This window comes from Elgaria multicarinata, chromosome 2, assembly GCF_023053635.1.
Source record: "Elgaria multicarinata webbii isolate HBS135686 ecotype San Diego chromosome 2, rElgMul1.1.pri, whole genome shotgun sequence".
Lineage (NCBI taxonomy): Eukaryota > Metazoa > Chordata > Lepidosauria > Squamata > Anguidae > Elgaria > Elgaria multicarinata.
The window spans coordinates 125533014-125545540 of record NC_086172.1 but is presented as its reverse complement, the minus strand read 5'-3'; the positions used below and the strand labels follow the sequence as shown (position 1 = coordinate 125545540).

At 42.6% G+C, this 12527-nt stretch overlaps 1 protein-coding gene across 1 annotated transcript in view; it reads right to left on the bottom strand.

The window, feature by feature from the left end:
• The window catches only part of SMOC1 (SPARC related modular calcium binding 1), a 124327-nt gene extending 112305 nt beyond the window's left edge, over positions 1 to 12022 (bottom strand). Inside the window, exon 1 of the mRNA XM_063118436.1 lies at positions 11924 to 12022. Coding sequence (XP_062974506.1) covers positions 11924 to 12022 — 99 coding nt within the window. The remainder of the gene's footprint in view (positions 1 to 11923) is intronic.
• Positions 12023 to 12527: the final 505 nt, after the last annotated feature.

The window sequence follows — 12527 nt, the reverse complement described above, 5'->3', positions numbered from 1 at the left end:
GGACAAGATGGTGCCCTGCAGTACCCCATAGCTTAATTGCTAAGGGGCTGAGGAATGGTCACCCAATGTTACTCTTTGAAATCAACCCTGCAGGTAGGACTGGAACCACTGTAGCACAGTGCCACCAAAGTGTGAAGTTCGAGCTCTCCTTCCCTTTGCTACAATTTATTTATAGGAAACTGGATGTTCATATTACATCACAATGAAACCACAATACAGGAATAGCCTTGGTACTGCACCCATTATGAAGATTCAGCTCTCCAGCATCACTCCTAACATTAAGCAGATTTGTAAACAAAAGATGCAAAAACACTTCCCACTTTAAGAAACTATGAAAAGATGCATTTGATTTTGCAGTAGTTTTCAGTTAGATGAACGAATGTATAAGCACATTAAAAAGGTATTTCCATATTTTGCTTTGCATTTGTTTTTCATTAAACTGTTCTTAACTTTTGAAGGTCAGTCTTTTTTTATAAATAACCTTGTCCTCCCTACTTTTGTACATGGGAAAGCCACTAATCATCGTTCTTCTGGTACACTGATGTGTTGCAATGGTTTTGTACTTAATTTTTGTACTTAATTTTCAAACTTAGGGTTGCTAACTATCCTCTTATAAAAAAGTCAGTTTTCATTCATAATGGACTGTATCACACCTACTTTTTTCCCTGGTTTTCCTCCATGATTTCTAGCTCTATTTCATTAGCATGTCAAGCTAATGGCCCCTTTCATGTGGGTTTGTGGTATCGCATTATACCGATGAAACCTCCCTTTTGCTTATTTGGTCTCCCACTCCATCCCTTCTCCTTCAACCTCTGGTTCATTGGTAGTAACATTGTGATGGGCATGGGCTCCTTCCCCCTCTCACTCTGGCTCTGTTGTTTAGTGATTTACCAACACAGTGCTGTAGGAGGAGAATGGCCCTGCTTTTCCTCTTTGTCAGCAAGTTCTCCCTTCAAAGCACACACACCCAACAAAGGAAATAGTGAGAGGACAGCACTACACAAGGGCTGAAGGGCACTTTAATTCCATTTGGGGAAAATAATCCAGACTTTCCCTGCTCTAGGAAAACACGAAAAGGGGAAAGGAAGAGGCAGGGTGTCTGCAGGACAGGCATGACATCATCTGAGAGCCGTGCTGCAAAACGCAAACCAGGCATGACGAGAGTGTGATAAAACGCTGGTGTGATGGAGCCCAATATTCCCTCATTGGCCCATCCATTTGTTACGTATCTAGACTGCCCAATAGCCAAAGCTCTTTATTACTTGTTCTTTGCAAAACAGAAAATGTTTATAAAATAGAAAACATCCTTAAATTAAAAAACAAAAACAAAACTCAAAATAAAAAAATCAGATGCACGTTTGAACATTATGTGCTGCAATTTTTTGGTATGAAAATAGGCTTCATTTCTTCTCTTTTGCTCAAAAATTTCCCAACCCCCTTATCCCGGGGGTATTCCATACCTCCAAGACCAGCATTTATGGGTTCTGTCAACATACTTCAAGCCCAAAAGTGTTCCATGGCCAAATTAGTTTGAGAAACACTGCTTTACCTTTTTCTCATCGAAGTTATGCAGCTTCACTACAATTTTGCAAGCTCTAATTACACTTAAAAGGGTAAGTTTTAGTACCAAGACAATGAATGCATTAATCTTGATATAGTCTCATGAAGATTCACTGGGTTCTTGTGGGGTGATTATCAACTCTCTGATTTATAATGCTTTGCTTAAAACCCAGCAGCAAGACAATCCAGCTGATACTTCTGAACTCATGTGTTGCTTGTTATATTTAAAAGCCTCTCATCAGCTGTCCTTCAGTGTTGGGTTTTTCTGGTTTTTTTGTTTTTGCTTGTTTGCTTAAGTCTGTCGTCCATGACCACGAAGAAACGTGTGTATTGTGTGTGTTTATTCAGCATGTCAAGGCAAAACATTCCCCTCATAATTGGACTCAACTTCTTAGGAAGGCTAAATTTGGAACAGTTTTTTTAAAAACATATCCCAATTCTGAAGGCACCTAATGATGCTGTTTTACACAAATTGGCAAAGTTCATACAACTCTTTCTTGTTTCTCAAATATAAACAATTAGAATAACTTTGGGAATTACTGCTCTACACAACATAATTCAGTGTTCACAGACTAGTGAGCATGGGAAGACTCATTTTGGTATGTCTCGTGTGTTCTGTCAGGCCACATGTACTTTCCTTTTGTTGATACTATATGTAAACTTTAGCTTAAATAGGATTAACATTAATTTCATGGAATATTCATATGTGGGTCACCAGGAACACATGTTGGTGCATGATAGTCTTGACAGCAGATACCTCAACCTGGCACCTTCCAGATGTTTTGGACCAATTCCCATCATCCCTTACCACTGGGCATGCTGGCTGCTGGGAGCAGTAGTTCAAAACATCTGGAGAGCAACAGGTTGTGGAAGATAGTTAGGCACGTGCAACTTGTGGCAATACTGAAAGTCAGGGGGAGCAAGAACAGCTATCCCCACTAAGCATGTACCATTGTGCCATAAAAGTGCTGTGGGCACATATTCTCTCAGAAATAAAACTCTCAGGCACATGTTCACAATCCAGAGATGATCCAAGGTTTCTGCTATCTAAACTTTAGGAGTATGCATAGGGCATAGATGTCAAGTAGGTCTTAGGTTGGTCCCTTGCTCAAAGCTCTGTTGAATGGGTATCTTAGGAGCAGATATGATGGTTCCAACCCACTTACTGGGCTCCCAGTTATCTGCACTACCATCTTAAAAGTGTACTTCTTGGCAAAAAAAAAAACCACTCACATGCAACAAAAGGGTCACATGAAGCGTTCTCCGTTTATTGTCTCAAAGCCTGTGTCCTGTATGCTGTGTGACACTCTTCCTCACAGATGTGTATGTTTAAAGACTAAGGCTTACAGGGAAGACATGTGTAAGAAATTCTCCACATGCTACATTAACATTAATTGCATATGTTAATACATTCTGAAGTGTACAGTTCTGTTTGTGCCACACCACTTAGATCATCCTTGCTAGATTTATGGGTATAAAGTCAGAACCTGAAACTCACATTCACACAGTCAAATTTTATTATAAGCGACAGAAGAATTCCAAAACAAGAAATGAGCAATGAGAAAACCCTTGTTATCACTTGTTTGTTGACAGCAGGCTTAAACCCTTTATTATGTCTATCTAGACAAGGCAGTCTTTAGTATTAAAGCCATCATGACGTTCTAACAGTTATACTAACCCTATACAAAATTCAGTAAAATAGCAATCACACTAAATGCTTCTTTTCACCAGCATCCCTTTTAAACCTAATAAATATGGTAAGTTTCTCATTCTCCAAGAGCTGATAAAAAGGCAAAATTTAATATTTTTATTTCAGTCTTAGGATTACTGCTGTGCTGAATCCCCTCCTGAACTTTTGTGACCTCTTTGCTTCCCTTCTGTTTCCTTTGCAGCGATAGTAAGAATTTCGGTCAAATGCCTTCACGTGCAGTGCTTCAGGGCTTACTTTACTGTAACGACATGGCCCAGGGGTGTGTATGTGCTTGTGTGCATGTGCTCTTACTTTTTCAACTTAGATCCTATTCTCCTATGCTTTACAGCCTCCCTGGCCACTTGTACCTTTTGAGGAAACCCCCTGGATGACTTCCTTCCTTGGGGATTTCCAGTACTTCTGTCTACTGAGTGTTTGAATGAAGAGGGTGGTGGTGGTACTGTCCTTTTAACAACAAAAATGCCTTGCTCAGATGTACTGTAGGATGAGTTAGTGGGCATTAGCCAACATGACACTACCACTAATGTAAAGTGCACTGTGCTAGCATAAGCAACTTCTAGCACAACGCTAATAGCAGAAAACTCCAGAAAACCCATCACACCAAACTACTGGTGGTACACTAGCGCAACATAATTTACATTATCAGTAGTGTTACTACTGCTCAATATTTTTCAGTAGTGTGTCACTACTGCTCAAAATATTGATACTGCTCAATATTTTTCCTACTGCCCCAACCAGTAAAACACCTTAGATTCCTAATGAGAGAGGGGGGCAGAGAAGAGGCCACCTAGTTCCTACTTAATATAGTGCACCTGTTGCATTGGCATCTCCCACATTATGGCGGGGAGCAACATCTTCTGCTACAGCACTACTGTTTGCCTGCTCTCCAAGTCTATATTCACAGTAGCTTCTATGCTCCTTGCTACTTATCCTTATATCCAGAAAGCATTCCCTAATTGCACACTGCACAAAAAACTGTAAGATACAGTGGAAGCACAAATACTGGTAACCAGTGGTATTGGTAAAAAAAAATAAACAAGGACTCAGTCAGTCACCTCTTTTCAGCATAACTACAGCTGAAATTCAGGCTGAATTCAGATATCAGGCTACAGTTTAGTGCAGGAACAGGGAACCTCCCAACAGAGGGAGCACACAAGCCCAAGGCTCACGCACAGAATGCTAAACTCGCCTGGCGCCAACATTGTTATCTTTTCAGCATCAGGTCAAGACTTTTCTCTTCTCCCAGGCATTTAACAGCATATGCTGAGTTTTATAACTGACCCCAGAATAGTTTTTTAAATGGGTATTGTCTGTTTTTTGTGGGTTTTTTGTATTTTATGCTTTTTATGGTTTAAAATTTTGTATATTTGTTTTTAATGTTCACTGTTTTTAACCTTTTTAAACCGCCCAGAGAGCTTCGGCTATGGGGCGGAATATAAATGTAATAAATAACAAATAGTCTAGGAATAGGGAACCTCCAATCCTCCAAATGTTGCTGGACTCCAACTCCCATAAGCCCCCACCAGTATGATCAATGATTCAGGATAAGAGTGCAATAACATATGGAGGGCTGGTTTAGCATTCTGTGCATGACCTTTGCGCTCGTGTGCTCCCCCTCCATCATGGCCATGAATTACTTCCTGCTAAGACATGAACTAGTTGCATAGCTTGGGGTAAGTTGGTATCTTAAGACTTAGGAGCTGACTATATGAGGGGAAAGCCCCGGGGTAGCTCCACAGTGGTGCTGAGTCATTTATATGATGCAGAAGCCACTGCAAAGCCAGCCCGGGGCTATCCTTCAAAGTAAAAAAAAAGTCGGGGACTTGTCCCAACTTTTTTCTCCAGAGCAAGGTGAGGTTGGCGCATCTGCTGTCTTGGCAGAGGCATGTCCAGGTTGATGGCAACCTCTGATTAGTTGCCGTCCACCCAAACAGGGAACAGGCTGGTGAGCTGAACAGCCACCAGAATACCCTTGCACTGCCTCCAGAGAAGAATTTCCTTCTTCTCCATGGGGAGAAGAATCTCCTTCGTTGGGAAGTTCTCCATTCCCTTTATGAGCTGGCTGTCAATACACGGGGAAAGCCCGTGAAGTAAGGCAGAAAATGCCAGGGAGGCAGCGGTGGCAGCTCTGATCATCAAAACAAACCCCACACTCATTCCTTGGCATGTGGATTACCTGGCACAACCCAGCATGAGCAAAATTATGGGATGTTGGGGTTCGCAGAGCCAATGCATCATTATCAAGACAGGCCCTTAGATAAATCCACCTCACAGGACAGCCAAGAGCATAATGTCAGTTATGGATCTATAGTAATGGGATAAGGAGAGAAATATCTGAAAATTTCTAGTCATTCCTACAGTCTCCACAAGATCATGGTATTCCATAGCAACAAGGCCCTTCCAGCACTCAAGTGCATTCAGACAGGCCTGACAATATAAAGAATATTCATAAGTAGTATTTAATGCAGACACTACAAAGGCACAATCTCATATAGCTCCATCAGACAAGCGTTTTATTGCTCGTTTTATTTATGCTTGTTACTTGGCACTCATGGATTTTCACAGGTCCCTCTCACAACGTCGTCTGCCTCCCACGCGCCTCCCACCCCTTCTAGCCTTCTTTGAGCAACAAAAAAAACCCCACCCTAGTAAGAACTCCATCACACTTACTTTTTTCCCCTGGTATGCATCCACGATTTACACCTCCATTTCATTAGCGCATCAAGTACTGTTCACTTTCACATGTGGGCGTTGTTACTCTATTTCACCTTGTTTACCTTTTCACCTACGCTGGCTCACACTTCCTGGTATCGTCATTATACCGGCAAAATCTCTTTTCATTTATTCGCTCTCCTACCCCACCCCACCCCACCCCACCCCTCATTCCCACTCCAGTTCATTGGTTCTTGTGGTTGATAGACAATGTGATGGATGTGAGTGGATTTGTGTTCCCACCCTCGCTCTGGTTTTGTTGTCTACTGTTTTAGCAATTTGATTGATTAGGCGCGGTTTTGGCGTAATTAAAATGGGTGGATGAAAGAACAGTGAGAGGGGTTGGAGCAGCAGAAGTCCATTCGAGCAACTCAGCACATATCCCAAGAAGAATGAGAGGAGGGATTTAAATGGAGCACTGGAGGAGAACCACCCCCGCCCTCCTCTTTCGTCAGCAAGACCGCCATTCGATGAACATGCCCCCACAAAAGCAGGACGTTCTGACACAGTGTGAGGACAGCAATACATGGGGATGGAAATGCGGTTTTATCCCATGTGGAGAAAAAATGTCGCACTTTCCCTGCCCTAGAAAAACACGGAAAATGGAGGGGAAGAGGCAAGATGACTGCAGGACAGGGATGATATCATGCGAGGGTTGCAGGGCAAAACAGTAAACAAGGCAGGACGAAAGTGCCATAAAATTCTGGTGTGATGAGTTCTCAGTCTGACTTATTTTTAAAGACAGAAGTTGCCGCTATCTCCTGCTGAGTGCAGGATTAGCAGTGGGCTCAAAATGGCCCACTGAGTGGGCCCAATGCAAGTTGTCTACTTCCTCTTTCAAAAGACAAAGTAATAAGGGACAAACACGTGGGCAGAGAAGCAACGGTAAGCAAACATGATTTTCCCCTGTGTGACGACACTCATCATTAGGAAAGGTAATCTTGCAACTACAAATCCACACACCAGAGGCAAGAGCCCATGGTTCTCTGGTGAGGGCCTCTGCTCATTGTCACAAGAAAACCCCGCCTCTCTCCTTCCCTAACGCAGGTAAGGAGAGGAAGAGGAGTCTTTTACTGTGCTGAGTTTTTAAAGCAGGCAGAAGCATCATGACTTTAGCATCATGACTTCCCCCTACATTGTAATGGCATACACAGAATCTGCATTGGGAAGATATGCATGTGGTCACTTCAGAAATCCAACATATGTCTTTTGCTATGTTGGATTTCTTTTTCCTGTGCAGGGATTATTTCAATTAAGGAAAAATATATTGTGTTGAGATAAATGGGATGGTGTGGCCTTCAAACCCCTTTCTTTCTAGGCTAACAGATCAGGCATTATTATGTTGGTCATTAAATCTTTAATATATGGAATTGGCCAGTTCCAACAAACAGCTAAAGAAGCTGCTCTTCTGCAATCCCCCATCACTATAAACATCCATACAAAAGAGTTCAACACAAACAGTGCCTAGAAACAGCATCCATCCCAGGCCATAGCCTATCTTACACTTCCATCTTATGCTCAGATTACCTTTAAAAGCTTTGACTGTACTGTGGGAAAATGCAAACAAGAAGAATGTCCTGGTGGAAAGCATAGAAGAATTCTCCAAGGTGTATCAGACCACATTTACAGTAGGTAAGTCAAGCTGGAGGGAGAAGGATGGAGAATAACTAATCTGAAGTGTGATTAATTGTGCCATGTTTTCATTTTGCCCTGCTGATTGACACTCAGCCAGAGGTTCTTTGCATTCTTCTCTCCAAGAACTGTTAACCTTTCAATCAGATAATGAAACATCTGGGGTTTTCTTTCCCCTCCATCCCTACCCAACTGAGCAGCATCATAAATTCACCATTATCAAGCAGATTCCAAATTCCAGCTCGATACAAAAGGAGGTTAACTTCTCTTTAGAACACTTTGCACCATGTTTTGGAGCAGTGCTATTTAAGGGTGTGTGTTTTTAAACAGAGAGCAGAACACTCTAAACACTAACAGATTATTTACACAACTATTTGCTCTGCTGTGCTCTGATAGAAGGGGCTGCAGAAGATTCCCACAAATGTCTCATACCACCATTTTCAAATATGGTTTTAGTAGTGTGATACATTAAGCAATCTCAACTTCAAGATGCATGCGCGATCAAACTGAAATTACTGCTACTTTTAATATTAGACAACAGTTTGTTGGAACCATAGAAGAAGAAATCATAGAACTGAATCCAGACTGGAATTTCAGCCTACTGGACTAGCTCTGCTAAAAAGGTAACATGTAAAATTTCATGTGGAAAGAGTAACGCAGACACATGAAGGGCATGGTTAGACAGGGCGTTATCCCAGGGATCGCCCCGGGATCATCCCTGTGCATCCACATGATGCACAGGGGATCCCGGGGGCAGGGAGGGATGATCCCTCCCTTTCCCCGGGATGTCACCCTACACTCCTATCCCAACTTTTCCCACAGTCCTGGGATGATCCCAAGACTGTGGGACATGTGGCCGGGCATCCTGTTTTCATCCTGGCTCCTCACGAGTAACCATAAGGAGCCAGAACCCATCGGTGGTGGGTGGGGAGCAGGAATAAAAAAAAAATTAAAAAAATATTTTTTCGGTGGAGCGCTCCTGCACTTTTTTCACGATAAAAACAAAACAAAATGGCAGGTGCGACATCATCTTCCTCCTGGGACATTGGCACGCCGTGTCTAGACACCCTGCAACGATCCTGGAAGCATGTAAGTCCGGGTTCGTAAGTCCAGGATCGTCCCACCTCTCTCCCTCTACACCGTATGGTGTAGACATGCCCATAGTGTACAAGATGCATGGTGTGCCTTGTACCATGCATTCTTTTCAAGCATCATGCAGTGTCCAATAAATCCTGCAGGCAAGTTACAGGCTAAAGGGCTCATCAATGCAACTGACTCTGGTAATGTCTTGTTTCAGCATTTTCCAACACATAACGCATATCTATTTTAAAGGGCTCATTCATCTGAAATAATATATGCTAGTATGCAGCTGCTAACTACTGATAGAAGTAGGGCATGGAAAAAAACCTGAAAGGGTCCGACTCCTTCTGTGAAAGCTGGGTTTTAACATCTTGTGGCCATATGCAAAAGAACAAAATAGCATCTTTAAAGAGAGAGCGAACAGGAGATATGAAACACTTTGTGTTCTTCAAGCAGGTGAGGAGCCTGGCTTTTAAAAACACACAATCTTCCATTAGCCCATTTCTTAGGCAGTTTCTTCAGTCCAACATTTAACATCCACGAACAAATTAAGGAGGATTGTAAGATTTTTGGTAATTCAGAGACAGAGCAATGTCATTATTTCCAATTAAATAATATTTATTCATTTAAAACATTTGTATCCCGCCCTATATCATTAAGATCTCAGATAAAAGCATACAGTATAAAACAATAAATACGCACAGTTAAAAACAAATTAAACCAAGTTAAAACAACATATAATTTAAAAGCAGTTAAAACAAATAATAGTCATATTCTTCCCATTCACAAGTCATAATTTTATGGATTCAAGTTTCCAAGTCGCAGATTCTACAACTCTGCATGTTAACAGTGACTTCAAGTACTGTCAACTGGCCCCTTCCTCTCTTAAAAAGAGTGGAAGCAATTTGTAAAGAGGATATAATTTAGCAAGCCAGGTATTTCCATTCTTTCCTACTACAGATCTCATAACAGGATCAGAGAGAACCATGAGCAACAGAGGCTGGCTGCTATAAAAAAACACTGCAATGAATTATTCAAATAATGTTTTGTTATGCAGATAGCAGCGTAAAGCACAGCATCTGTATACTAGTGACAGCTTTATTGGCAGAGACTAATCGCCAGGGGAAAGTGTATCAGATAGGATAGCCCCCTTTGAGTTTCAACATGCTAACAAACTAGCAGGCAAAAATAAAGGCCCCATACTTTTCAAACAAATCACTCAGGAAAAGGGAGGAGATGGGATTTACGAGTTAAACATCCATTAAATCCACAGTTATACACTGAAGAGGAAACAAGTAAGAGTTTTAAAGGACATAGATCTTTCCCAACAAAGATAGGGGACATAAGGTTTGTTGCAAGCCAGTAGGGAAAAGAAGCTTTAATTTAAATGCCAACTGAAAGTAAAGTTTGTTGAATCCATGTGGCCAGAAGGTGACAAACTGGCAGCTGCTTTTCATTGGGCTTGAGGGTCTCTTGAAATAAGTTTCTATTCCCCAAAAAGATACAGTGCAGGGAGCAATTAGAGAAGCTCGTAAAGTCAAGTATATAAAAATGGTCTACATGGATTTGGTTTGATAGACAAGCTTGTGCAGTTTATATGGGCTGGCATCCGTGTGTTCCACTTTTTCAGCTCAACTGTTCCTAATTAAAGCCCTCAGATTCCACAACACTGGGGCCTATGTGAATATTTATAGAGGTTCAATACATCATCTTAAATGCCCAAATGGCGCTGCCATCATCATAGCTAGTAGTACGGCTTTAAAAAATGCTTTTGGTATACAGTGGAGCTTTAGGAAAAGGCACACCTTTGCATGGACTGAAGTAGAAACCCCAATTTTCTGCTGCCTTTGGAATTCTTGACATCAAGGGTTTATGTTATGCCCTGGATTCAGTCTGCCACATTTTAGCTGCTGCTGCTACACATCTGCTCATAAAAGGGGCTAGAAGGTACCGCTAGGCAGGAGGATACATTTTCCTTCTCCTCTATAGCATGCAGAGTGTTCTTAAAATTAGGAAGATTTTTATAGTCATTTAGTATTCATCCAGAGATGCTCACCAGCAGCACAGTGTAATTGGGTTTGTCTGTCCTCTACCTTTTCCCTCAGTAGCAGCTTCCACTCAAGAAAATTTTCCAAACTTGGATTAGACATTAGGTTTAGTATACACACACTTCCAGCTGTGGAGCAACATATGCAAAAGAACTCTTTCGGGCTCCCCACTTATCTAGCAATATGCATGTCATGGGTGGGAGGGAGCGACATCTACATAAGTAGCCCAATTCTATCCAGGCTTTCTTGGAAATAAGCACCACAAATTTAATTGAGCTTATTCCCGAGTAAGTGTGTACAGAACTGTAGCCTTAAAACCAAAGAAACCAGAGTTATTACACCAGTCTAAAGTATGCTCTTCTTTAAACACATAATCACCTAAGATAAAGTGACATTATTTCCCCCACAAGAAGTATTTTGGGATTGTAAACTTAATTTGGTATATCACAAATGAATTAAGACACAGCTCTCAATCCTTATAGCCTAGACTCAAAGCATCAAAGGGAGAGGTGTTAATTTTTAAACAAACCAATTCATTTAATCCCCACTTGGAACATAAAAGGGAAAGTCCTAAAGCTATGTTTAGATAGCATGGTAATTTTGTTCAATGCAAAGTTAACAAGAGAATGCTAAATTACTCCCCAACCATATGTTCACTACAGCAGAATCTTAGTTCCCTCAGATTGTGCCTGGGCTTTTTTCTTTCTTTCTTTTTTATCCTGGGGATCAAACCACAAGAATTAAAACGACGTTTCAGAACACATAAAACAACTGCAGTAGCCTCCCACTTGTTCTACAAAACAGCTCCCCAGGATGGTTGAAGTCCATCTCTAACAATGCTGGATCTGAAGGACACATTCAGCAGGTAGTTGTAAAAGGGAATAAAACTTGTGCGTTATTCCCCACCCACCCACCCGCTCCCCAGACGAAGCAAAAATATATGAGTGGAAAATATTACTTTTTTTAAAAGCCCGTGGAACTTCTAATGTTTGTTTACAGAGGTTTACGCCACTATTTAACTGACAAGTATGCCCGTGGGGCAGGGGAGGGGGGGAACCAGGCACAGCTCAGTGCTGAGAGCTCTGAACACGAGCAGTTAGTTCAAGCATCCTTCGCCCCCGTCCCCGTCGCCCGCCGCCCGCCCCCAGAAACGCCGAGGCAGCAAGGAGGTTGCACTCACCCGGGGCCCCGTAGCTCTGTGGGGATGAACCTGAGGGAGAAGCGCCAGCAGCACCAAGAGCAAGAGAGAAGTCACAGAGCCCCAAAGGCTGCCAGACATGGTCACTTTGGGCTGAGAGGGGGGTGGGGAATCACAGCCACGGGGGGCGACCCACCGACTCCGTCGCCGGTGCCGGAAGGTGCGAAGTTTGGGGTGGCTTCGGTTGACTGGCTCCCCACCCCCTTTTAAAGGTTTTTTGTTTTTTAAGCCGGCTAAACGGAGAAAGCTGAGCACTGGCAATTTCTCTCTCTCTCTTCCTCTCTCTGTTTCTATCTTATTATTATTATTATTTATTTATATAGCACCATCAATGTACATGGTGCTGTACAGATCTTCCTTCTCCCTCCCGCCTGTCTTCCACACAGAGCGGGCGCCTTCTGCCCCCTCCAGCAGCAACAGGTTAAATGCTTCAGCCCGGGCCATTGGGAGGAAGGATTTCCTATTATAAAGCCCACGGCCGGGATGGGGCGGGGCCAGCCTGACGGACGGACGGACGGGCTAGAGGCGCCCTTCCCAGCGTAGTCCGAGAGAGGCATACGCGCCCGCGTAGGCTGTCCTCAGTGCC